The 27,844-nt window shown below is 40.8% G+C and overlaps 1 protein-coding gene across 7 annotated transcripts in view; it reads left to right on the forward strand.

Annotated features, from left to right (window-relative positions):
* The window catches only part of PDE8B (phosphodiesterase 8B), a gene marked incomplete at its 5' end in the record, with an annotated part of 379,999 nt that overhangs the window by 280,040 nt on the left and 72,115 nt on the right, over window positions 1–27,844 (forward strand). For all 7 annotated transcript variants that reach the window (XM_081233022.1, XM_081233024.1, XM_081233025.1 and 4 more), the window contains one exon: window positions 961–1,021. In XM_081233022.1, the coding sequence (XP_081089148.1) occupies window positions 961–1,021 (61 nt within the window). The remainder of the gene's footprint in view (window positions 1–960; window positions 1,022–27,844) is intronic.

Below are 27,844 nucleotides of genomic sequence, written 5' to 3' on the forward strand. Positions count from 1 at the left end.
GACCGAGTTATTGTTTGGTTGTTTCTGTCAGAATGAGTTTTTCTGATCTTTCTGATTTGACAGATAAGAGCAAGAAGTTCTAGAGCCCAGAGACAGTGTTATTTTTTCCCCCAGTGAGCTATCAAAGGAAATTCTTAACTAAAAGTAGGGAAATTTTACCTCTTCCAATTTAGTGATGCTCACTACAGAATAACCAGGACTCTTCAGAGTCCTCCAGAGAAAACTGAACCAAAGAGGAAGACAGACAGAGACAGAGAGACAGAAGCAGAGACACAGAAGAGATTCATTACTATAAAATCTAACATAGTCCTCTGTAATTCTAGCTTCACTCAGTAGAAAATCTACCTTGAGCTGATCTTTGTGCAGGACTAAGGCACCTATTGTCTTTTCCTGGTGTCCTTGTGGTAATGAGCAAGACCACAGGCTGTTTTGGGATTCTGTCCATGATCTTAAAATAAGACGATTTTTCTGTGCCTGAAAAATGCCATCATTTATGATGACCGGGCTGTGAAAGAATGTGGAATATTAAATGTAAAAACAACAACCACGAACTTTGGTCATTGTCCAAATGAGTCTTTGCCTTCTATATAAGCTAAAAAGTATTAGTGTCAGCAAAATTAAATCCCATTTTACTTTAAAGTCTGGAGTAGCATTTCATCCTGTCACTGATGCTATCTAGGAGACAGGTCTCAGGAGTTGGTTAGAAAATGAAGTACCCATTAGGGAAGTGTTTCTGAGCCAGCTATGATTAAAAGGGAAGCCCAGTTTCTGAAGGCATGTGTGGGCTGTGTGTGAAAAAAAATGCATCTTTTACAGACTGTGTTTTGTCAGAATTTAAAATCTGCCCTAGAATGGACCCTGGAGTTTTACTTGAAGAAGATTCTGTTGATGTTTTCATTTGCTAATTTGTTGAATCATCTCATATCTGACTCACTAATAACTGATTTTTTATGTTATTAGGAAAATTAGGCATTTTGTCTCCCTCAAGAAACTGTGTTGTACCACTGACAAAAATAAGCAGGTATGGTATTCAGTTTGCTTCATTTGCTTTGTTGGCTTGACCATGCGTTCGTTACATTCTCACCACGGTTCTCTACTTGTCTTTCTCCGTATCTTACTGTAGTTGCCAATTAAGAAGCTTTATGGCAAAATTAGGCCCTTAGACAAATAGTAAAAGAAAATATTCCCCAGCAAGCCTATACACTTTATTAGTAACGCATGTCAGTTATGATTTAGCTTGTGACTGTGCAGCTCAGGACCCATATATTTTATGAGAGCATAAATTTTTCCTCCAAATAAAAATGTTCTAATTTGCTACCTTAATTTCTTAAGTGAAAATTATATATGCATTTGAGCATTTCACCCTTATAAATTCATGTCAAAAACAAAAATCATTTATAATTAGTACTATGATTTTTTAAACCATTATATCTTTTTTTTTAAACCATTATATCTTGCAGAACAATATATTTGAGTGTTTTCTGAAGTAACAGAATTTTATTTTTTTATTTTATTTTTTTTTATTTTTTTGATTTTTAAAAATATCTTTATTGGAGTATAATTGCTTTACAATGTTGTGTTCATTTCTGTTGTACAACAAAGTGAATCAGCTATAACTATACATATATCCCCATATCCCCTCCCTCCCCTCCTCCTATCCCACCCCTCTAGGTCGTCACAAAGCATTGAGCTGATCTCCCTGTGCTATGCAGCAGCTTCCCACTAGCCATCCATTTTACATTTGGTAGTGTATATATGTCAATGCTACTCTCTTTGTCCCAGCGTCCCCTTAAGTTGCTGTATTTAAGAACTTTTTGAGGTAGTTTTATCACAGAGAACAACAACGGTATTGATATTTTTCTTTTTTTTTTTCACATCCTTATTGGAGTATAATTGCTTTACAATGTTGTGTTAGTTTCTGCTGTACAACAAAGTGAATCAGCTATATGTATACATATATCTCCCTATCCCCTCCCTCTTGCGTCTCCCTCCCACCCTCCCTATCCCACCCCTCTAGGTGGTCACAAATCTGATCTCCCTGTGCTGTGCAGCTACTTCCCACTAGCTATCTATTTTACATTTGGTGTGTGTATATGTCCATGCCACTCTCTCACTTCGTCCCAGCTTCCCCTTCCCCCTCCCCATGTCCTCAAGTCCATTCTCTATGTCTGTGTCTTTATTCCAATCCTGCCCCTAGGCTCATCAGAACCTTTTTTTTTTTTTTTGATTCCATATATGTGTGTTAGCATACAGTATTTGTTTTTCTCTTTCTGACTTACTTCACTCTGTATGACAGACTCTAGGTCCATCTACCTCACTACAAATAACTCAATTTCATTTCTTTTTAAGGCTGAATAATATTTCATTGTATATATGTGCCACATCTCCTTTATCCATTCATCTGTTGATGGACACTTAGGTTGCTTCCATGTCCTGGCTATTGTAAACAGTGCTTCAGTGAACATTTTGGTACATGACTCTTTTTGAATTACAGTTTTCTCGGGGTATATGCCCAGTAGTGAGATTGCTGGGTCATATGGTAGTTCTATTTTTAGTTTTTTAAGGAACCTCCATGCTGTTCTCCATAGTGGCTGTATCAATTTACATTCCCACCAACAGTGCAAGAGGGTTCCCTTTTCTCCACACCTTCTCCAGCATTTATTGTTTGTAGATTTTTTGATGATGGCCATTCTGGCCGGTGTGAGGTGATACCTCACTGTAGTTTTGATTTGCATGTCTCTAATGATTAGTGATGTTGAGCATCCTTTCATGTGTTTGTTGGCAGTCTGTATATCTTCTGTGGAGAAATGTCTGTTTAGGTCTTCTGCCCATTTTTGGATTGGGTTGTTTGTCTTTTTGATATTGAGCTGCATGAGCTGCTTATATATTTTGGAGATTAATCCTTTGTCCGTTGATTTGTTTGCAAATGTTTTCTCCCATTCTGAGGGTTGTCTTTTCATCTTGTTTATGGTTTCCTTTGCTGTGCAAAAACTTTTAAGTTTCATTAGGTCCCATTTGTTTATTTTTATTTCCATTTCTCTAGGAGGTGGGTCAAAAAGGATCTTGCTGTGATATTTTTTCTTTTTGGTTTATACTTTAATACTGGATTGTGTGTATTGTCACTTCATGCTTTAAAGTTTGTTGATTAAAAAGTATTCAACAAACATAATTACCAATGATCTATTTTTAATACAAATCTATTTATTTTATTTAAGTATAATTGATGTGCCATATTATATGTTTCAGAAGTACAACATAGTTATTCACAATTTTTAAAGGTTATAGTCCATTTATAGTTATTATAAAATATTGTCTATATTCCCTGTGTTATACTATATATCTGTGTAGCTTATTCATTTTAGACATAGTAATTTACACCTCTTAATTCCCTACCCAGGTTTTCCTCTCCCCCTTTCCCTCTCCCCTCTGGTAACCACTAGTTCTCTATATCTGAGTCTGTTTCTTTTTTATTCATTCATTTGTTTTATTTTTTAGATTCCACATATAAGTGATATCATACAGTCTTTCTCTGTCTGACTTATTTCACTTAGCATGATACCCTCCAAGTCCATCCATGTTGTTGCAAATGGCAAAATGCCATTCTTTTTTATGGCTGAGTAGTATTCCATTTTGTCTGTGTGTGTGTGTGTGTGTGTGTACCTCCAGTGATCTATTTTTGAATGTCTATCAAACATGACCTTTGACTTAGATGAAGATTTTAAAAGAAGGGACAGTGTCTCTCAAGGATATGAAGGGCTTCAGGGCATAATCCATTTTAGTGTAACATGTCAGAGGCTTGGGAAGTGGTGTGGGATCAGGAGGAAGCCTGGCCAGGCCAGGAAGTAAGCTGGGGCATGGCAGACCCAAGATGCCTGGGCTCCTCCCAGTGAGAAGGCAGCTCCAGAGGGGAGGAGACTCAGTGCAGTGAGCTTCCAGCTGGTGTCTCAGCCCATCGAAGGTATCCATGTCCATCTGCTTTTTAAAAAAATAATGACTCAGTATTTGTATATACTGTGAAATGATCACCACGGTAAGTCTAGGTAACATCCATCACCATAAGTAGTTACAAATTTTTTTTTGAGAACTTTTAATATCTACTCTTAGCAAATTTCAAATATGCAACATAGCATTATTGACTATAGTCCATGCTGTACAGTACATCCTCAGGACTTATTCATTATAACTGGAAGTTTGTACGTTTTGACCTCCTGCATCCCTTTTTAAAAATAATTAATTAATTAATTAATTAATTAATTTAGTTTTGGCTGCCTCGGGTCTTTGTTGCTGTGCGCGGGCTTTCTCTCATTGAGGCGAGTGGGGGCTACTCTTTGTTGCGGTGCGTGGGTTTCTCATTGTGGTGGCTTCTCTTGTTGCAGAGCATGGGCTCTAGGCATGTAGGCTTCAGTAGTTGTGGCTCGCGGGCTCTAGAGCGCAGGCTCAGCAGTTGTGACGCACGGGCTTAGTTGCTCCACGGCATGTGGGATCTTCCTGGACCAGGGCTCGAACCCGTGTCCCCTGCGTTGGCAGGCAGATTCTTAACCACTGCGCCACCTGGGAAGTCTCCTGCATCCCTTTAACCTAACTCCCCCACCCCCACCTCTGGCAACCACCGATCTGTTGTCTGTGTGTATGAGTTTGAGGGTTTTTTTAGATTCCACATATTAGTGATAACATATGGTATTTGCCTTTCTCCATCTGATTTATTTCACTTACCGTAATGCCCTCAAGGGCCATCCATGTTGTTGCAAATGGCAAGATTTCCTTCTTTCTTATGGCTAAATAATATTTCATTGTATATGTATATACCACATTTTCTTTATCCATTCAACCATCCATGGTTGTTTCCATGTCTTGGCTATCGTAAATAATGCTGTAGTGAGTATGGGGTTGCATATATCTTTTAGAGTTAGTGATTTTATTTCCTTTGGATAAATACCCAAAAGTGGAATTTCTGGATCATATGGTAGTTCCATTTTTAATTTTTTGAAGAACTTCCATGCTATTTCCCATAGTGGCTGCACCAGTTTACATTCCCACCAACAGTGCACAAGGTTTCCCTTTTGTCTACATCCTTGACAACACTTGTTATTTTTTTACTTTTTGATAATAACCATGTTAACAGGTGTGAGTTTATATCTCACTGTGGTTTTGATTTGTATTTCCCTGAAAACTAGTGATGTTGAACACCTATTTGTATACCTGTTGGCCATCTGTTTGTCTTCTTTAGAAAACTGTCTATTTAGATCCTCCACCCATTTTTTATTGGGTTGTTTGTTTTTTTGCTGTTGAGTTGTATGAGTTCTTTATATTTTTTTAGATGCTAACTCCCTTATCAGACATATGATATGCAAATATTTTCTCCTATTTGGTAGGATACCTTTTCATTTTGTTGGTGGTTTATTTTGCTATGCAAAGCATTTTAGTTTTATGTAGTCCCAATTGTTTATATTTGGTTTCGTTGCCTTTGCTTTTGGTGTCAGAAAATCACTGCAAGACCAACATCAAGGAACTTATCCCCTATGGTTTCTTCTAGGAATTTCATGATTTCAGATTTTAAGTTCAAGACTTTAATCCATTTTGAGTAGATTTTTGTGTGTAGTGTAAGATAGTGATCCAGTTTCATTATTTTCCACGTGGCTTTTTTTAAATTTTTATTTATTTATTTTTGGCTGCATCAGGTGTTCGTTGCTGCACATGGGCTTTCTCTAGTTGTGGTAGTTGCGGCGAGTGGGGGCTACTCTTTGTTGTGGTGCCCGGGCTTCTCATTGCGGTGGCTTCTCTTGTGGAGCATGGGCTCTAGGCATGCAGGCTTCAGTAGTTATGGCCCGTGGGCTCAGTAGTTGTGGCTTGCGGGCTCTAGAGCACAGGATCAGTAGTTGTGGCACACGGGCTTAGTTGCTCTGCGGCATGTGGGATCTTCCCGGACCAAGGATGGAACCCATGTCCCCTGAATTGGTAGGCGGACTCCCAACCACTGCACCACCAGGGAAGCCCTCCATGTAGCTATTTAATCCAACACCATTTACTGAAGAAACTATTCTTTCCACTTTGTATATTCTTGGCTCCTTTGTCATAAATTAATTGACCATATATATGTGAGTTTATGTCTGGACTCTCTATTGATCTACATCATTAGATACATTGAACTATCTATGCAGATAAATATGTGTCTGTTTTTATGCCAATACCATACTGTCTTGATTACTATAGGTTTGTAACATAGTTTGAAATTGGGGAGTGTGATTCCTCCAGCTTTGTTCTTCTTAAGAATATTGGAAAAATATTCTAGAATAGCAAAAGGAATCATGTTCTTTTTTGTAAGATTTAGTTCAACATAAAATGCCTCCTTCAGTACTGAGTGTTTCATCTGGAATCAGGAAAATTTCACTTAATAACATAAACTCATGCAGAGAGGCAAGTCCTTGGAGACCTCTGGGAAAGGATGGGAACTGACTTTCACAGGAAAAAAAATTCTCCCAACAGCAAAGTTTAGACATCGCAGGAGGAAGAATGAGGTCCACGTGAGAGGTGACATGGGTAGCGGGAGAATCACATGACATCCTGATGGCTTTTTAGAGACAAACTAGTGAACCCAGGCAGTGCAAACCAACTGCTCTGGGCTGTGAAGCCACAGTGCAGGACCCAGGCCCACTTGGGCTTGTTCACACCCATCCAGAAATGAGTCGAGTATTGTCCACGTCCAAAACCAAGCAGATCCTCCCCCACCAGCCTAGCCTTGCTCCTCCTCCTTCTCTGCTTTCCTGTTTAGTGAATGGACCCCGTCTCCTGTCACCATTTCCCTGCAACTCCATGTGCCCAAATTCTAGCAGCCCTCCATGGTCCAGCCCAAGAAACATCAAGTTCCATCTCCCTCCTTGAGCCCCCGAAGTACCTTCTTTGCTGTGTATCACGCCCACTGTCTTGATGGCTACTTGTGTGCCTCACTGCCCTCTCCTCTCCAGCAGGGTCCCTGGGCTGTGCTTGTCTTTGTGTGCCCATGCTGCCTGGTGCATAGTAGGCCCTCAAGCTGTTGGTGAGCTGGAGTGGACTTGAATGTCTCGGTCCTGGCCTCCTGCCACCTGTAAACTCTTCCTGCTTCACAGGGAGAGCGGGCAAGTCCTTAGCACAGGACTCAGGGATGCAGAAGAAGAGGGGCCACCTCCTCTTTTCTGAGGCTCTAAATAGAAATGTCTTTATTGCCGTAAATTAGCTGCTGTTATGAGAAGGGTGGAAATGCAGGGCTCAGATATCCTGAGCCATTGACGTCACCTAATGGTGCTGCACTGGCCTAGAGAGACACTTAGATTTTCCAATAACAAAGAATTTTTATATCTCTGGCCAGCCACACTGTTTTTCCTTCTCATCAAAGGAGGCTGAAGTGAATGGTGATGGGTCTGTGATGGGAAGGGCTCCCTAGAGGGTGGGAGCAGCCCGTCTGCAGGTGGTTGTAGTGGCGCGGCTTTCTGGGGTTTAGCCCTGAAGTCAAAATCCACCCGTGGGTTTGCATTTTAACAAGGAATGAAATTGGAAGCCAGGCTGCTGTCTGCTGGTGGTGCTTTTCATCAGCAAAGATCTTTTTTTCTATGTGAACCCTGTAGCTTTGTGCCAAAAGGCTGGAAATGCCCTACGAGGTTAGTCTGCCGTAAACATTGTCACCTCCTGCAGCACTCACACATTTTCTCCCCAGATATGTATTAAACACCTGTTCTGTGCTGGCGCCAGGGACACGACGTCTCTGCCCCAGAAGCTATGGGGCCACAGACAAATAAACAGGACACATTTCTAGAGCATAGTTTGGGGAGGTGTGAAACAGGTGCTGCAGAAGCACAGTACGCAGGACTGAAGGAGGCTGGCTAGGATTTTCTTAGGTGTCATCTGGGGCAAAGGGCAACAAGCTACCACCTACAGGCCAAATGTGGTCTGTTTTGTAAATAAAGTTTTATTGGCTCACAGCCACATTCTTTTTTACGTAGCACCTGAGCCTGCTTTCATTCTACAACAGCAGGGTTGAGCAGGTACAACAGAGACCATGTGGCCAGCAAAGCCTAAAATATGTACTCTGGCCCTTTACAGAAAAAATTTTCCATCCTCATTTCTAAAAGATAATTTTCTTTCTTGAATTTCCCACTTTCTTAGGTCAGGGACCATCTGCCCCGCCCTCTGGAAGGCCTCCCCCGCCTCCATGCATGCACATACTTCTTTGAACACCCTTTGCCTTCCTGGCATCCCCCACACCCTGGTTCAGAGCCTGTCTCAACCCCTTTATACCAGTGTGAGAACTTAGTTCCCCTGAGGCTTTGCCTTTTCATGAGGTCCAGGTCGAAATCCAAATGCATGGCTGAAACGCGAATTTCAGACATCTGCAAGCACGGTCCAGGAGTTGGACTCATATAGGGGAAGGAGGCTTCCAGGATCCCAGCTTTACACCAGCTCCTCCTAAGCTGGCCTGGTCCAAGGAGAGGGGATCTCCCCACTGCCAACCCCGTAGTGCCCACCCCCAGCCCAGTTGCAGTACGGCCCCCATTCTCACTTCTCCTCCAAGCCTTGGCCATTAGAATATGGGGAGCACAGCACTCTCAAAAGCCAGCAGCCAGTGGCAGGCTTGGAGCCCTGGAGCGAGTGTGGGGTTGCAGCTGGTGGTGTCCATCGTACTGTATCATCTGGTCTCTGTTCTCATGGGGGGGCGGGGGTGACACATAGGCCACGGAGAAGCCTCAGGGAGATGCATGTGTCTCGTGTCCAGTAAGAGGAAGTTGTTCTCTTGTGAAGTCAGGAAGCACAGCCCACCCAATGAGCAGCTCCCGAAAATATTCCCTTGGTCAATGGGGTTATAGCAGGAGAAGGTCATAGCCAGGCTCAGAGGAAGTGGTCTGCTTTCTGACTAATCAGCATTCCAGGACAAAAGCTGGTTGAGTGCAGACTGAGACCAATGTGACCTGGATTTTGCACAGGGCTTTCCAGAGCTAGACAACAGAGGTTCCTGCCTTTGGAATTTCATTGACCACCACCTCACCCTCATGACAGGAAGGTTGTTTCAGCCCTGGGAAATAGGAAGGACATAATCTTTGAATGAAGAATAGCTATTTAACATGAATCAGTTTGCCTTAGTTGAAACCTTGTTTTTATCAGTGAAAACCTATGTAAGCGTCGTCACAGCCTGACATCAGTATGGGGACGGGCATTTGGAAGTCACTGCTTTAAAAGCAGTTTCACGCTTGTAACTTATTTGGGGATAGAAGAGGCAGAAATAGGGGCTGAGTTGGCCAAATTTGCAGTAATGAAACTTTGCTTTGAGATAAGCTTTTTAGGGTTCATACTACTATGCCATCTTATACAAGGGACTTGAGCGTCCGTGGATTTTGATATCCATGAGAGCAGAGGAAAACTAGGAGGGTGGTCCTAGAACCAATCCCCCATGAATAACAAGGAATGACTGTATTTTGTTTTATAGTAAACTATTTAATCTTGAAATTGTAAAGATTAGGGAAAAATAGAACTTTACTGTAATAATAATGCTTAAGACCAAACCTGTCAGAAGTGCCTAAAACAAGATGCAAGGACATAGAGTGTCAGGGAGTAAGAAGGGGGAAGGAACAGGTCTTTAGTTTTGTGAAGGCTTCAAGTAGGGAAGGAGAGACTAGGTCCTGAAGGCAAAAGCGGTGGAAAGTTTTAAGGGATCCGATTAGGCTCAATATAGGAAAGAATTATTAGAACTGACCAAAGTTTGTAGCCTTATCGGGTAGTGAGTTCACCACCACGGGAGGTAATCAAATAGCAGTAGACTGAGCTTTCAGTGGGAAAAGCTGTCTAGGGAGGTCACTCATTGGCCAGAGGTTAGACTAGATCAGTGGTTCTCCAAGTGTGGTTCCCTGGAGCAACAGTGGCCCCAGGAATTTGTTAGAATTACAAAACCAGACTACAGAATCAGAAATTTGGGGGGTGGGCCTGGGCAGTCTGTTTTAATAAGCCTTCCAGGTGCTTCTAATTCACTCTGAAGTTTAAGAGATACTAGATAAGATGAATGACTTCAAGACTCTGATAGTGTGAATTTGGAATATTGGTTCATGAGCAGAGGCTGTTCCTGGTTTAATATAGTCAGGAATGCTTGTTTTCATTTCTGGCCCTCCAGCTTTCCCCTCCTGAGCATGAGGCCCCTGACCCAGGCTGCTCAGAATGTTGTGTTGCAGAGGACCCCCAGCTCTGCCCCAGGCATGCCCAGCTTGTGCCCTAGACCTGCACGTCCCAGATGGAAATGTGGCTCAACAAACAGCGATGTGCTCCAAGTGTGAACCACGTGCTAGATTTCAGAGACTTAGTATGAAAATGAATGTAAATTAGCTCATTAAAAATATCTCGGGCTTCCCTGGTGGCGCAGTGGTTGAGAGTCCGCCTGCCGATGCAGGGGACACGGGTTCGTGCCCCGGTCTGGGAAGATCCCACATGCCGCGGAGCAGTTGGGCCCGTGAGCCATGGCCGTTGAGCCTGCGCGTCCGGAGCCTGTGCTCCGCAACGGGAGAGGCCACAACAGTGAGAGGCCCACGTACAGCAAAAAAAAAAAAAAAAAAAAAAAATCTCAGTCTCATGTTGATAACATGTTGCAATGATAACATCTCGCACATATTGTTCTTAAAATATTAATTTCACCTGTTTCTTGTCACTTTAATGCAGCTACTAGAATACTTAAAATTATGTATGTGGCTTGCATTTGTGGCTCTCACATCATTTCTGTTGGGGGTCTAGCCCTTCCCTTCCAGGCCAAATCTTACCCCGAATCCAGCTCTTCGCGCCCTTTCGCAGGCGATAGAGGGGCTCAAAGAGCTACACGCACAGTCTAGCTTCTGCCAATGAGTCGGCTGCAGACTTACTGAGCCTCCCAGGAGAGGAGGCTGTAACCCAGGCTCCTAGGAGTGCTTTCCTGTTCCATGATGGGTGCTTAAGCAGACGTTCAGGGACCACTTTTGTTCAGGGAGGTGTGGGGGGCACCTTCCATTAGTTCTCCAACTGCAGCAGGAAGTTAGCTGTCACTTTCTAGAGCTATCGGGTGGACAGTGGGAGCTCTGGGCACCATGCCCTCCCCCCCACTGCCCCTGTGGCCCTTGCAGTCCCACCCCAGACCAGCCTTCTCTTGGGTGCGTCTCGCCCCTTGCTGCCCCTAGGCCTCGACTCTCCCCACGTTTGCCAGGGTCGGCTCCCTCTCATCTTTTCCTTCCCAGCAGGTGGCTTGGCTGATAGCCCTCTTCGTGATTTGGGGGCCTCCCCCCAGCGTGCCCAGAATAGGGGCCTTAATGCTCAGAGAGCCTCATCCCACTGCATTCTCGGGAATGCAGGAAGAGCATGGCTGTTGCGGGCAACCAGGAGAGAAAGATGGGTAGAATCACTTGCTGGTTTCTATTCATTGCTGATCCCTGGTGATAAAAACAAGTTTTCAGTGTATCCTAAATTCCCAATATTTGAGATGTGTCACATGGGGTTTTGTTTTGTTTTGTTTTTTTATTTCCTGTGTTAACATAAAAAGTATCCATAGAAACAAGGTGGGGAGAATTTTTTCTGTAGCCTCAATACCTTTATTACCGATGCCACTTTGTATTTCTAACACCATTATAATTCTGCATCCTAAAAATACATTCTGCAGGTTTCTGGTCTATCTAGAACCTCAGCATCTAACTAATTCAACTTGGATTTTGTTAGCGTGTCAATTTTATCCTCACTTTTACTTAATATTGCATTACATGGAAAATATATCAAATGATCCAAATGTGCTCCAAGATGTGCTTCTCCTGCCCATAAGTACACATAATTACAGAGTCGTTGGGAAGATTGCCTAGCCCATTTCTCCCTCCAAAATATGTAATATATGTCATCTTAAAATGATTATTGTCTAGATTATCTATGTCGCATGTTTTTGAATGACGTAGACCCTTTGCAGCTTCCTCGTCCTTCAGGACTCAGTCCAGCTTCTTTTCCCTCTGAGAATCTCCCCAAGCCTGCCTGCCATCTCTCTCCCCACCAGTGAAGGTGACAGTGACACTGTTTTTCTGCATCGTCCATTCCACTGTTAATCTTATGCTGCTTTGGGTCAGTTCTCACTTCCGGCCACTGTGTGTACCCAGTAGATAACAGGAAAGTATTTTGAAAGCTAATTTTTATTCCCTAATACAGTAACCTTTGGAAGGCATAAGAAATCAAAGATACAGCTCTGTCTAGTCCCAAATTATTATTACATGTAGAGTTTTCATCTGTATGTAGCCAATATATATATCACACGCCGTTGCAAAGAGTATTTGCTGTGTTCTCCCAAGGCGCACGTCCAAGTGTGACTTCCTGAAGTGGGAGAAAAAGGACACTGCAACTGAAAACATGACTTCAGTTTGCACTGAGGGTGGCTGTTCATGTTTAGAGATGTATTATATCTAATCAGTGTATTACCACGGTACTGAGTTTGTACATATGTACTTTACTCACAGTAGGTGCCCCAAATATTTGTTGATAGATTTGGTAAAGCCACTAAGTAAACAACATTTTTCCATTTAGCTTTAGTACATATTTACACGGAGCTATTTAAAGAAAGGGCTCCAATATTGCAAAACCACAGTTTTTCGTGAGAAACCACGTTTGAACAGCCAAACCCCGAGCAGATGGGAATGGAGGACCTGCGGGGTGTCTGAGGGTAAGGCAACTAGGAGCTCCCAGCAGGGAACAGGCTCGCACGCTGAGAATTCAGCGATGCGATTACATGTGTGAGAAAGTCTCGGCTCACAGGAGAGAGAGGCGACCGCAGGCCTGGCGCTGCTGGCAGCTGTTGTAGCTGGGCACGACAAGCTTCATGAGACCCCACACGTCTGAAGCTGAGAGAGCCACCTAGCCGACAAGGGAGGGGACTAACTGAAAACATTCTGGGCGCGTGTACCTACCCTGAGCCCCGTGGGAAAGGAGGCTGCCTCATTTCAGGTGGACACACGTGGCTAGCACACTCGTGGCTAGCAGGGCAGCAAGCCTGGGGTTGTCTGCCCTGCATGGGGGTGGGGTTCCTCTGTCCCGGCTGGTCTCTTCTCCTGTTCTCTCCGCCACGGCCGTAGGTATTTATAAGGCACCTGACCTGTGGTGGGGACAGCTAGGAGGCGGAGAATGGGAAAAACAGAGGGGAAGGCACTCAAAGTCCGAGCCGGAAATCACGTTTCCCTCTGTGTGAAACCTTTCCTGCCTGCTCACCTGTAACGGGCTGCCCCGATGGAGAGGCCCCGCTCAGGTGAGCCTCAGGATGGGAGGCCTAAACGTGAAGAAAAATTTGCTTGACTTAAGAAAAGTAAAATAGGTTTGCTGATGAACGGTAAACAGACATAGCTGAGCTGTTTCTTAAAAATTAACGTTAGCTCTTTATCTCTGACACGTTTAAGACAACTAGGATTTAAGGAGGAGATTCTATGTTGGCCTTTGGGAAGGAGGAGCTCCCCACCCCCCAAATTTAACTAAAATTCCAAAGGTTGTATCTTTGTATGATTTGTGTCATTCAGACTATTGAAAGATATTCTGTTCACTGTGGAGACTTAAAATAATTGAGCACAAGAAGCTTTTATATTACCTTAGAGCTGGTTTAGGTTAAAGTTTTACTTATTTACCTATTTTTATGCAATTTATGGGAATTAGCAATTGATAGGAAAGTTTTCTTTTTCCAAAGCAGCACCTGGTGTCTGTCTCCTCAGAAGGAATTAATTCACTTCACATTCAGAACTTTTCAGGCTGGGGCATGTGCTCAGCGGAAGCTGGGCATTCATTCCTCTATTCATTAAGCAGCAATTGCCTTCCAGCACTTTGGCCCAGTGGAAGACCCAAGGGTGGATGAGAATGAGGTCACCACGTTTTACCCCATATCGGCGGAAATCCTTGGCTTGGCTAATGGGACCACCCATTCCACTCAACCTCGCCCCGCGCCCCCCAAACCTGGGAACCGCCTTCAGCAACCTTGCTTTCCTGATCCCCCTGCATCCTCAGAGCCACTTAGTTCTGAAGATTGTGTCTTCCTAACAATGCTTGACTTCATGGCCTTTTCTCCAGCCCCGTCCCACTTCATTTCATCCCATGGTGGCCTCTGGGTGTCCTGCACTAGCCTCCTAACTGCTGCAGGCTCTTGAGAGCTGACTGTTTAATTTTCTGGAGTTTTGTGAGGCATTATTAAAATTAAATGATAGAAGCATGCAATTAGATAAATGTTTAAATAGGTAATAAGGACTCAAAATCTACAACTTACCGTGTTACTGCATTTTACTGTTAACTATGCTGTTGAGGTTACTTAACATTTGTTTTATCTGCCTGGTGGAAATGCAATATAAAGTTGTGCTCCACACGCATCTTTCCAACCCCCCATGTTCACTGACATGTTGGTAGCTTCAAAGAGCCATGGTGGAAATCAGACCGAGGAAATCAGCAAATGCTACAAATTCAGGCTTTTTTTTTTTTTTTAATAAAACACAGTTTATTATTTTAAGTGCTCTTCTTAATATTATGGTGGTGAAAACAGAGAACCCCCTCCCCCTCCAAACGTTGTTTAATTTAATATTTACATATTTGTTAGCTGCTCACATCTTAAAATTCTTTCTACAACATCATAAACCCATGGAAAATTCTGAACAGAGAAATTCATTGTAGGAAAAATGTTCAGGCAAGGCATGGTTTACATGGATAAAAATGAAAAAATTTAAATTCACATTTGTGACTTAGTCTAGATCACAATTTATCTGTGTTGGCTCAGACTTTTTAAAACTGAGGAATTATTGACATAGAACACTGTATTAGTTTTAAATGTACAGCATAGTGATTTGATACATGTACATTGCAAAATGATCAACACAGTAAGTTTGGTTAACAGCTATCACGACACACTTAGAAATATTTTTTTATTTTGCTGAGAAAATTTAAGCTCTACAATATTAGCACCTTTCAAATACACGATACAATATTGTTATAGTCACCATGCTGTACATACATCCCCAGGACTTATTTATCTCATAACTGAAAGCTTGTATCTTTTGATCACCTTTACCCATTTCATCCACCTCTCAATCCCCCACCGCTGGCAACCACCAATATGTTCTCTGTATCTATGAGCTCGGGATTTTTGTTTTTAGATTCCACATATAAGTGATATCTTATAATATTTGTCTTTCTCTGACTTATTTCACCTATCGTGAAATACCATCAAGGTCCATGTTATTGCAAATGGCAGGATTTCCTTCTTTATAGCTTAATAATAATCCATTGTATACATAAACCACATTTTCTTTATCCATTCATTCATCAATGGACGCATAGCTTGCTTCCATGTCTTGACTATTGTAAATAATGCTGCAGTGAACATGAGGGTGCATCTGTCTTTTCAAGATAGTGATTTCATTTCCTTTGGATAAATACCCAGAAGTGGAATTGCTGGATCATATGATAGTTCCATTTTTAATATTTTGAGGAGCCTCCATACTGTTTTCCACAGTGGTTGTACCAGTTTACACTCTCACCAGCAGTGCACAAGGGTTCCCTTTCCATCCTTGCCAACACTTGATATTTCTTGTAGTTTTGATAATAGCCATTCTAATAGGTATGAGTTGATATCTTGTTGTGGTTTTGATTTGCATTTGCCTGATGATTAGTGATATTGAGCACCTCTTTGTGTACTGGTTGGCCATCTGTGAGTATTCTTTGGAAAAAATGTCTATTCATATCTTCTGCTCATTTTTTAATCAGGTTTTGTGGGGGGCATTTTTGCTATTGAGTTGTATGAGTTCTTTATATATTTGTAGATATTACTTATCAGAATCATGATTTGCAAATATTTTCTCCCATTCAATAGGTTGCCTTTTCATTTTGTTGATGGTTTCCTTTGCTATGCAGAAGCTTTTTAGTTTGATATACTCCCACTTGTTTTTTTTTTTGCTTCTTGCTTTTACTTTTGGTGTCAAATTCAAAAAGTCATTGCTAGGATCAAGGAGCTTGTCCCCTATGTTTTCTTTTAGGAATTCTGTCGTTTCAGATCTTACGTTCAAGTCTTTAATCTATTTTGATTTGATTTTTATGTGTGGTGTAAGACAGTGGTCTAGTTTCGTTCTTTTGTATGTGACTATCCAGTTTTCCAGTACCATTTATTGAAGAGACTATCATTCCCCATTGTGTGTTCTTGGATCCCTTGTTGTATATAAATTGCCCATATACGTATAGGTTTATTTCTGGGCTTTCTGCTCCATTTATCTATGTGTCTATTTTTATGCCAATACCATACTGTTTTGAATACTCTAGCTTTGTAATACAGTTTGAAATCAGGAAGCATGATGCCTCCAGCATTGTTCTTCTTTCTCAAGGTTTCTCTGGCTACTCAGGGTCTTTTGTGGTTCCATACAAATTTTAGAATTGTTTGTTATATTTCTGTGAAAAATGCCATTGGAATTTTATAGGGATTGCATCGAATCTGTAGATTGCTTTGAGTACAAAGGACATTTTAACAGTATTAAGTCTTCCAGTTCATGAGCATGGACTATCTTTCCACTTATTTGTGCCTTCCTCAATCTCTTTCATCAGTGTTTTATAGTTCTCAGGGTACAAGTCTTCCAACTCCTTGGTTTAATTTATTTCTTTGTATTTTAATGCAACAGTAAATGGGATTTAAAAATTTTTCTCTTTCTGATAGTTCATCATTAGTGTACAGAAACACAACTGATTTTGTATATTAATTTTGTATCCTTCAGCTTTACTGAATTTGTTTATTCTAACAAATCAGGTTAGAAGTCTTTTAGGCTTTTCTACATATAAGATCATGTCATCTGCAAATGGAGACAGTTTTACTTCTTTCTTTCCAATTTGATGACTTTTCTTTTTCTTTGCTAATTTGTCTGGCTTGAACTTCCAGTACTGTGTTGAATAAAAGTGGCAAGTGTGGACATCCTTGTCTTGTTCCCAATCATGAGGAAAAGCTTTCAGTTTCTCACCACTGAGTATGATGTTTGCTGTGGGCTTGTCATATATGGCCTATATAATGTTGAGGTACATTCCCTCTATACCCACTTTATTAAGAATTTTCTTATGGTGAAAAATTTTATATTTAGAATTAGTCTGGATTCAGTTTAGATGATCCCAGTTTTGTTGGCAACAAAATTTCAGAGCCAGTCAAACAAATGCCTTCTTTGCTTCATCAGGCCAGATCAGGGCGTTGATCTTGGCTATGTCAGTGTCATGGAGTTTCTTCACAGCCTGTTTGATCTGGTTTTTTGATCTGGTTTTTTGGCCTTGAAAACTGCAATAAACACAAATGTGGTGTTGTCTTCTATCTTCCTCATGGCTCACTGGGTGGTCAGGGGGAACTTGATAATGATATAGTAAAAGCTTGTTTCTCCTGGAGGTGTTCTTCCAAGGATATCTGAGCTGCTTTCAGAGTTACAGTGTTTTAGGCACTGGAAGCTGGGTGACGTATATTGTTCTTTTGTGGCTGGGAATGACTTTTAGCACTGCTTTCTTGACCTTCAGAGTCTTGGCTTTGGGAGAGACAGGGTCTTCCTCCTTTGCTTTCGGTGTCATCTTTCTGAAAAGTTATTGAGAGCTTTTATCATGAATGGATATTGAATTTTGTCAAGCACTTTTTCTGCATCTATTGAGATGATCATATGATTTTTATCTTTTGTTTATGTGGTGTATCACATTCATTGATTTGCACATGTTGAACCATCCTTGCATCCCAGTGACAAATTTCACTGTATCATGGTGTGTAATCCTTTAAATATACTGTGGAATCTGGTTTGGTAATATTTTGTTGAGAATTTTTGCATCTATGTTCATCACAGATGTTGGCCTGTAGTTTTTTTGTTAGTGTCTTCGTCTGGCTTTGGTATCAGGGTAGTGCTGGCCTCATAAAATGAGTTTGGGAGTGTTCCTTCCTCCTCGAATTTTTGGAAGTTTGAGAAGGACTGGTACTAATTTTTCTTTAAATGTTTGCTAAAATTCACCAATGAAGCTATCTGCTCCTGGGCTTTTCTTTGTTGGGAGGTTTTTGACTTATTGATTAAATCTCCTTCCTAGTAATTTGTCTGCTCAGATTTTCTATTTCTTCATGATACAGTCTTGGTAAGTTGTGTGTTTCTAGGAATGTATTCATTTCTTCTAGGTTGTCCAATTTTTTGGCATATAATTGTTTATAGTAGTCTCTTATGATCCTTTGTATTTCTGCGGTATCAGATGTAATGTCTCCTCCTTCATTTCTGATTTTATTTGAGTCCTCTCTCTTCTTGTTGAGTCTAGCTAAAGATTTAACTATTTTATCTCTTTAAAAAGCAAACAGTTCTTAGTTTCATTGATCTTTTCTATTGTCATAGTCTCTATTTCATCTATTTCTGCTCAGATCTTTATTTCCTTCCTTCTACTAACTCTGAGCTTAGTTTGTTGTTCTATTTCCTTGAGGTATAAAGATAAGATGTTTGAGATTTTTCTAGTTTCTTAAGGTAGGTGTTTATCTCTATGAACTTCCCTCTTAGAAGTGCTTTTTCTGCATCCCATGAGTTTTGGTATGTTGTATTTCCACTTTTATTTGTCTCAAGATATTTTTAAATCCCTTTTTTTCTTTGATCATTGGTTGTTCAGTAATGGTATTTAATCTCCATGTATTTGTGAATTTTCCAATTTTCTTTTTGGAATTAATTTCTAGTTTCATACAATTATGGTTGGAAAAGATGCTTGATTTGATTTCAGTCGTCTTAAATGTATTAAGACTTGTTTTGTGGCCTAATATATGATATGGCCTGGAGAATGTTCTACGTGCACTTAAAAAGAATATGTATCCTGCTGCTTTTGGACGGAATGTTCTGTGAATATCTGAAGTCCATCTGGCCTAATGCATAGTTAAAGTCTATTGTTTCCTTATTGATTATCTGGATGATCTATCCATTGATGAAAGTGTGGTATTCAAGTCCTCTACTATTCTTGTATTGCTGTCAATTTCTCCCTTTAGGTCTATTAATATTTGCTTTATGTATTTACATGCTCCTTCTTAGGTGCACAAATATTTACAAATGTTATATCCTCTTGTTGGATTGACCCCTTTATCATTATATAATGACCTTCTTAGTCTCCTATTACACTTTTTGTCTTAAAGTCTATTTTGTCAGATATAAGTATAACTACCCCAGGTTTCTTTTGGTTTCCATTTGCATGGAATATCTTTTTCCATCCTTTCACTTTCAGTCTGTGTTCTTAAAGTTGAAGTGAATCTTTTGTAGGCAGCATGTAGTTGGGTCTTGTTTTTTATCCATTCAGCCACTTTGTCTTTTGATTGGAGAATTTAGTCCATTACATTTAAAGTAATTATTTATAAGTATGGACCTACCACCATTTTGTTCATTGTTTTGGGGCTGTTTTATAATTCCTTTGTTTCTTTCTTCTTCTTTTGGTCTCTTCCTTTGTGATTTGTTGCTTTTCATGGTGGTATAAGTAGATTCCTTTCTGTTTATCTTTTGTATACCTACTGTTAGGTTAGCCTTGTGGTTACCGTGAGGCTTGGCATAAAGCATCTTATAACAGTCTGTTTTAAGTTGATACAACTGAAGTTTAAATGCATTCTAAAGCCCTAAGTTTTTAATTTAATGTTTTTGATGTCACAGTTTGCATCTTTTAAAAATATTACTATCTTTATATATTCTTTCTGTCCCCCCTCCCCCTTTTTTAGGTCTCATACAGTCTCTACTTTCCAAGTCAAATCTTTTACCTGTCCCCTTAATTCTATCCCATGACCAAATACCCCAACCACTCTTTCCCATATTTTTATTTTTAGTTCATAGTTTCTTCTGAAAGCCTACCAAACATGATGTGGGTTCTCCATATGCCCCCAATATTTCATTTTTTAAATCTTGCAAAACTATCTCACCTCTGCCTTTCCTTGAAAAACTTCTTTGCTGCCTTTACCCCTGATATCCAACATCTCATCATTTGACTTCTGCCTCAGACTCTACAGAAGATGCCCTCTCAGAGCTCACCAGTGACCTCCCAAGGATCAGGTCCAAGACTTTTTCATTGTACTTCCTTACCTTGGTGACTCCCCTGTTCTCTTTGAAACTCCGCCTTTGGTTTGCACAGCATTCTACTGCCGCAGTCATCCCTCCCAACCCTTCCCTTGTTTGCCTTCTTCTTCCTCCTTGTACATCCCCTAAATTCTTCTTCAGAGGTATCACCCATTCCTTCCATTTTGGCCAAGGAAGGGGAGTTTGGGAAGGCTGTTGGGACTTTAGCAATTGACGGGGTAAAAAGCTGTTGCATACTCAAGCTTGATCCAGACTTGCAGGGACATTCTGGGGGAGATATGGTGGGTGGGGCAGGTCAGCCTATATTCGCAGATAGTAAAGATACTTAGAGTCAGGTGGCTGCTAACTTTGGGGTTCTGGGTGCCCCACCCACTTCTGAACAAGACCTAGCCGCTAGGTAGAAATTCTGGAGAGCAGGGTTTGGGTGCTTCAGTGGGTATAGGGGCCTAGCTACAGCTGGGAAGTGTTTCCAAGTTCTAGTCAAGCAGGCTGTGGGCTGAGCAGGTAAATAGAGGGGAAACAAGAATCCACTGTAGAATTATGCTCTTAGTATATGCATCATGGTCTTAATCAGGATTAGCTTAGAGACTGGGCAGAATGACTTAGGCAGTTCCTGGACTCAGCAGCATCGCTTATACCATGAGTTCAGTGCTGTCAACTTCATATAGGTGATCCTAGCCCTGGTCTGCCTGCCTGTCTGTCTCTTTCTCTTTCCTTCCATCTCTCTTTCTCAAACGTGCAGAAAAGTTGTAAGAATGGTAAAAAGAACCTCTTTTCTTCCTTGACTATTTGAAAGTAAGTTGGTAACATGATGCACCGTTGACTCTGAATACTTTTATTTGTATTTTCTACAAACAAAGACCCTTTTATACATAACCAGAAGACCATCATCAAAACCAGGAAATTAACAGCCATACATTACTACCATTTAACTCTCAGACTCCATTTGAGTTTTACTTATTTCCCCACTAAAGTCTTTTGTAGAAAGAGGGTCTAGTTTAGAATCAGTCATGTCTCTTGATTTCCTTCAGACTGGAGTAGTTCCTCAGTCTTTCCTTAACTTTCACAATCTTGACAGTTTTGAGGATAACGAGTCCAACTATTTGTGTAATATCTCTCACTTTGGGTTTACTAATGTTTCCTCATGATTAGATTTAAGTTATACATCTTTGCTAAGAATATTCCAGAAGTGATGTTGACTATTAAAAGGCATGAGATTTGAATTTGCTCCATTACTGATGATGTTAATTTTGATCACTAGATTAATATAGTATCTCTCAGCTTTCTCCACGGTAAAGTTACTTTTCTCCACTTTATAGTTAATGAATACTTTATGGGAAGTTACTTTGGGATTTTGTAAATATCATGTTAATCATCAGACTTTCAATTTATTTGTTAGTTTATTTATGTGAGTATGGACTCATGGATTCCTATTTTATTCAATGGGTTTTAATCTATTTTTTAATGATCTCACTGACTCTATTTTCTTTCCCATATTCTATAATCACCCAATACATTATTATTACTTTAAGCAAAAAGTTTTGTTTTGTTTTGTTTTATTTATTTTTGTATTCCAAATGTCAGAGATAGAAAGGGCTTAAATAAAGTCCATGCTTTCTAACATCCTCATTTACAAGCAAACAACAATAAAACCCTGAAACCCAGAGATATTGGATGACTTCCAAGGTCATAGAATTAATGAGATAATCAAGGTTGGAATCCAAGGCTCTGATCCCAAACCAGCGCCTCTCCTACTACACTGTGGTCACTCTGGCTCTACCACTCACTGTCTGTGCATCCATGAGTAACCTAATCACATTCTCTGTACCCCAGTTTTCTCATCTGTTTAACAGGGACATAATGAGCACCTCACTCTTTGGGCTCATATGAGGATCAAATGAGATAATTCATGTGAAGTGCCTAGTGCAGTGTCTGGCTCACAGTAAATATTCAATAAGTAAGAAGTCTCATTATTATTGCAGATCTTCCTTGACTTATGATGGGGTTACGTCCCAATAAATCCATCATAAGTTGAAAAGACATTTAATACTCCTAGCCTACCAAACATTGTCGCTTACCCTAGCTTATCTTAAACTTGCTCAAAACACTTATATTAGCCTACAGCTGGGCAAAATTATCCAACACAAAGCATAATTTATAATCAAGTATTGAATATCTCATGTAACTTATTGAATACTGAAACTGAAAAACAAAATGGTTTTATGGGTACAGAACGGTTCTTAGAGTATTGGTTGTTTACCATGGTGATTGTGAGGCTCACTGCTGCCTGCAGCATCACGAGAGAGTATCATACCATGTATTGCTAGCCTGGGAAAAGATCAAAATTCAGAATTCGAACTACAGTTTCTACTGAAAGTGTATCACTTTTGCACCATTGTAAAGTTGAAAAATCATGAGTCAAACCATAATAAGTCAGGTACCATCTGTACTAACGTTATGATTAACATTTCTGTCTTACATATGAAGAAACTAAGTATAGGACCCTCAAAAATACTTGACAAAGAGAACAAGATTTTTTTTTCTTTATTTTCTTTTTACTTTTTGACCCCCAACCCCCACCACTGGCTCTGTAGTATAAGCTTGTTTTGTTTTGGTTTTTAAATTCCACATAGAAGAGAGATCTTACAGTATTTCTCTTTCTCTGTCTGACTTATTTCACTTAGTATAATGCCCTCAAAGCCCATCCGTGTTGTTGAAAATGGCAAGATTTCATTCTTTTTTCTGACTGAATAATATTCCATGGTGCATGTGTACCACAATTTTTTATCCATTCATCCATCGGTGGACACTTAGGTTGTTTCCATGTACTGCTATTGTAACTAATGCTACAATGAACATGGAGATGCATATATATTTTCTAGTTAGTGATTTCATTTCCTTTGAATAAATACCCAGAAGTGGAATTGTTAGATTATATGGTAGTTCTATTTTTAACTTTTTGAGAAATCTCCATACTGTTTTCCATACTGGCTGTACCTATTTACATTCCCATCAACAGTACATAAGTGTTCCCATTTCTCCATATTCTCACCAACACTTGTTGTTTCTTTACTTTTTGATAACAGCCATCCTTATGGATGTGAGATTATATCTCGTAGTGGTTTTGATTTGCATTTCCCTGATGATTGTGATGTTGAGCACCAATTTGTGTACCTGTTGGCCATCTGTATATCTTCTTTGCAAAAATGTCTAGTCAGATCCTCTGCCCATTTTTTTTTTTTTTTTTCAGTAAATGGGCCTCTCACTGCTGTGGCCTCTCCCGTTGTGGAGCACAGGCTCCAGACGCGCAGGCTCAGTGGCCATGGCTCACAGGCCCAGCCGCTCCACGGCATGTGGGATCCTCCCGGACCAGGGCACAAACCCGTGTCCCCTGCATCAGCAGGCGGACTCTCAACCACTGCGCCACCAGGGAAGCCCTCTGCCCATTTTTAAATTGGATTATTTGGTTTTTTGCTATTAAGTTATATGTGTTCTTTATCTATTTTGGATATTAGCCTTTTATCAGATATGACTTGCAGATATTTTCTCCCATACAGTAGGTTGTCATTTCATTTTATTGATGGTTTCCTTTGCTGTGCAGAAGCTTTTAGTTTGCTGCAGTCCATCTTGTTTACTTATGCTTTTGTTGCTTTTGGTGTCAGATTTTTAAAAAATCATCACGAAGGCCAGTGTCAAGGAGCTTACTTCCTATGTTTTCTTCTAGGAGTTTTATGGTTTCAGGTCTGAAGTTCAAGTCCTCAATCCATTTTGAGTTGATTTTTGTGTATGGTGTAAAATAGTGGTCAAGGTTTATTCTTTTGCATGTGGCTGTTTAGCATCCTTTTATCTTGTGTATTTATTAACAAATTATTGTATTATAGTTATTTTTACTACTTTTGTATTTTATAAGTGATTAATCTATCACTTTTACAACATTAGTTTTTTTGAGATTTATACTTTGTTTTCCTGTTACTAATTAGTAATTTTTTGTTTCACCTTAAATAAATGTCTTTAACATTTATTCTAAGCCCAGTCTAGTGGTTATGAACTCCTTCAACTTTTGCTTGTGTGTAAAACTCTTTATGTCTCCTTCAATTCTGAAGGACAGCTTTGCCAGGTAGAGAATTCTCAGTTGACACTTTTCTTCTTTCAGCACTTTGAATATATCATGCCGCTCCCTTTTGGCCTGCAAAGTTTCTGATGAAAAATTTGCTTTCAGTCTTATGGGAGTTCCCTTGTACAAAAGGAGTTGTTTTTCTCTTGCTGCTTTTAAGATTGACCTCTTGTCTTTAACTTTTGAAAATTTAATTATAATGGGTCTTGGTGTAGGTCTGTTCGGATTCATCTTCTTTGGAACTTTCGGGGCTTCATGGATCTGGATATCTGTTTCCTTCCCTAAGTTAGTGAAGTTTTCAGCCATTATTTCTTCAACTAAGTATTCTGTCCCTTTCTCTCTTCTCCTTCTGGGATTCCTATAACGCAAATATTGGTTGTGCCTAAAGTCCCTTAAACTATCTTCACTCTTTTTCATTCTTTTTTCTTTTTGCTGCTCTGAGCGGGTGAATTCCACTGCCCTCTCTTTGAGTTCACTGATCCTTTCTTCTGCTGCATCTAGCCTGCTGTTGAAACTCCTCTTTTGGACTTTTCAGTGCAGTTATCTGTTCTTCAGCTCTGTGATTTCTGTTTGGTACTTATTTATATTCTCTCTTTATTGAAATTCTCACTGTGTTCAGACATTGTTCTCCTGATCTCAGTAAGCACATTTATGACTGTTATTCTGAAATCTTTGTTAGGTAAATCACTTATGTCCACTTAATTAAGGTCTTTTTCTGAGGTTTTATCTTGTTCTTTCATTTGGTGCATGTTCCTCTGTTTCTTCATTTTACTTGATTCTCTGTACTGGTTTCTCTGTGTTAGAAAAAAGTTTGATGAAACTTATTATTCTGCCCTGCCCTAGCTCTTGGTTGTCTCTCATACCTTTGTGATTGTCCAGGCAGCCTACTTTGTTTTAGTGGCTCCTAGTAGATGAAGGTGTGCCAAGACCTGTCAGTGTCCCAAAGGAGAGGATCCTGTCAGAACCTGGATGGAGGCTGACTGGAAGCAGGACCCTCAGGCAGCAGCTCTATAAAGTATGGAAATATAGCTCTTAAAGGGTAGGACTGGGTATTTCTCTGTGCTGCCTCTGTGCTGTGCCCTTGGGGGATAGCCTATTAAGAACTATTTTTCTGTTTGTTGCAGTCCTGTGGAACCTGGGAAAGAAGCCCTGCTGGCCACCAGAGCCAGGCAATCAAGGGGTGACTCCTAGCTGGCAGCCACAAAAATCAGGGTGCCATGTATGTGCACAAGCTCCTTTCAGGGAGCTACCAGCAGCATGAGGCAAAGGGAGAGTGCAGAAATGGCATCTGTGGCCTCCCAATCTCTGGATAGTATTGCAGTTTGTCCCTAGATATGTGTTAAATTAGAAGCCTGCCCTTCAGGCCAAAGCTTTAAGGTAAACAAATAGGCCCCTTTCACAGAAAGACTGGGTGAATTTCAGTTTGCTGTCTCTGCACTGGGCCCTGGGGTTTAGCTGTGGTGAGTCCACATGAGCCCTTTAAGAACTATTAGTTTCCTATAGCCTTCAGCTCTCATGGACACAAGCCCTGTTAGCTTTCAAAGCTAGATGTTTGGGGGTTCCATATCTCAGGTGGAAATCTTAAGAGTTGGGGTGCCAGATGTGGTGTCCAAACCCTTTGCTTCTCAAGAGAAGCTGGGAATTTCCACCTGATTGTGTGTTGCCATGCTGTGGGTGGGGTTTATGACCAGATGGTTTCTCAGCCTCTCCTCCCACTTCAGTGTGGGATTTTTCTCATTCACTTTTTGTGTAGGAGTTGCTCAGCTAGTTTCTGGATTTCTTTCAGAGGGAATTGTTTCCTATGTTGTTGTAGATTTTGTGTGTCTGTGAGTTCAGGACCCTCCTATGTCACCATCTTGAACCTAAAAATTTCCAGGATTTATTTTTTGGATGATTTTCTAGATTTAAGAAAGTGAGAGAGAAAATGTTAATAATACAGAGTAAATTTAAATATGCATCAAGTCTGTAGCAGTTTCATTGTGAATAGTGCAAAAAATTGAAGAAATATCCCTCCAATATTCAAAAACTATTACACGAATCAACAAAGAAGTTACTCACATCACTGATGAGTAAGCGGGATTCCTATGCACCTGGTATTTTACTTTCATCTTACTGCTCAATGTACGTGAAAGTATCCACTCCCATTTGTGTCGAAACTCCACTCATTTATCCATTGCAACCATAGTTAGGCTACCCAGACAAGAATTCAGCAAAAAAGTCAACAGAAGTATTTTGTGAGGACTTCCCTGGTGGCACAGTGGTTAAGAACCCGCCTGCCAATGCAGGGGACATGGGTTTGAGCCCTGGTCCGGGAAGATCCCACATGCCGCAGAGCAACTAAGCCCGTGTGCCACAACTACTGAGCCAGCACTCTAGAGTCCACGAGCCACAACTACTGAAGCCCACGTGCCACAACTACTGAAGCCCACGCACCTAGAGCCAGTGCTCCGCAGCAAGAGAAGCCACCACAATGAGAAACCTGCGCACCACAATGAAGAGTAGCCCCGCTCACAGCAACCAGAGAAAGCCCCGCTCAGCAACGAATACCCAACGCAGCCAAAGATAGATAGATAGATAGATAAATTAATTAGTTAATTAATTTTTAAAAAGTATTTTGTGAGAATCAACTGACTAAAGAGAACTTATGGAGAAGAGCATTTTATATTTTAGTATTATTTAGAAACTGTGTGCTGCACATCCTTTTTAGAAAGTTGGCAATTTTTTTCCTTAAAGGGCCAGATGGTAAATATTTTAGACCTTACAGTCTCTGTTGCCACTACTCGTCTCAGCTCTGCCACTGGAAAACAGCCATAGGTGATATGTAAATGAATGGGCAAGGCTGTGCTATAAGATTATATTTACAAAACCAGATGACTAGCCCCTGGACCATAGTTTACTTACCTCTGCTTTTTATCAGTAAAATTTATAATAAACGTAGGTATGGATATGTATGCATTTTTCAGCAAGCCAGTTGTCAAACCTTTACCACATGCCATGGTTATCATCCCAACCAGTCCACAGTCCTCATTCTAAAGGGCTCCCCAGTGGCTTCTCATGGTCTAAAGAACAATCGTCAAGAATCTTTTAGGAGCAAACAAAGCCCTCTGTGCTCCTGCGTGCTCTCCACCTCTTTCACTGCCACTTTGTTCCAGCCACACCAGGCTCTTATTAGTTCCCTAAACACACCAGGCTTTTTCGTGCCCCTGGGCATTGCACTCACTGCTCTCTCTGTTCAGCCTGCTCTTGTTTTCTCCTGTCCTCCTGAAGGACTCTTGCTCACCTGACCCAGGTCAAGTTTTTTCTCTGTGCTATTCGCCTGGCCATTTTCTCCTCCTCTCACCTACTCAGTGCATTCAGCACTTCCCACACTAGACCCTGCTCATCAAGGGCAGCTCCTGTCCCAGTGTCCTGCCTTCCGACCTCCCACTGATGCGACTGAACTCACTCAGTAAATTCTTGATCAGTGGAGCTTGTCAAGGATCTTATGTTTTAAGAGTCATAATAAGGTATATCGTGTATGGAAGACTTTGTATCCCTTACTCTGCCAGTGTGTTTCATACATGAACTCCTGTCATCCTCACTGCAACTCATGAGGGTAGATAGGATGATCCCATTTTACAAATGAGGAAACTGAGGCTTGGAATGGTTGCACATAGGTGATATGTGACAGAACCAGGATGCACACCCT

The sequence above is a fragment of the Mesoplodon bidens genome, assembly GCF_964165515.1.
Source record: "Mesoplodon bidens genome assembly, chromosome: 4".
Taxonomy (NCBI): domain Eukaryota; kingdom Metazoa; phylum Chordata; class Mammalia; order Artiodactyla; family Ziphiidae; genus Mesoplodon; species Mesoplodon bidens.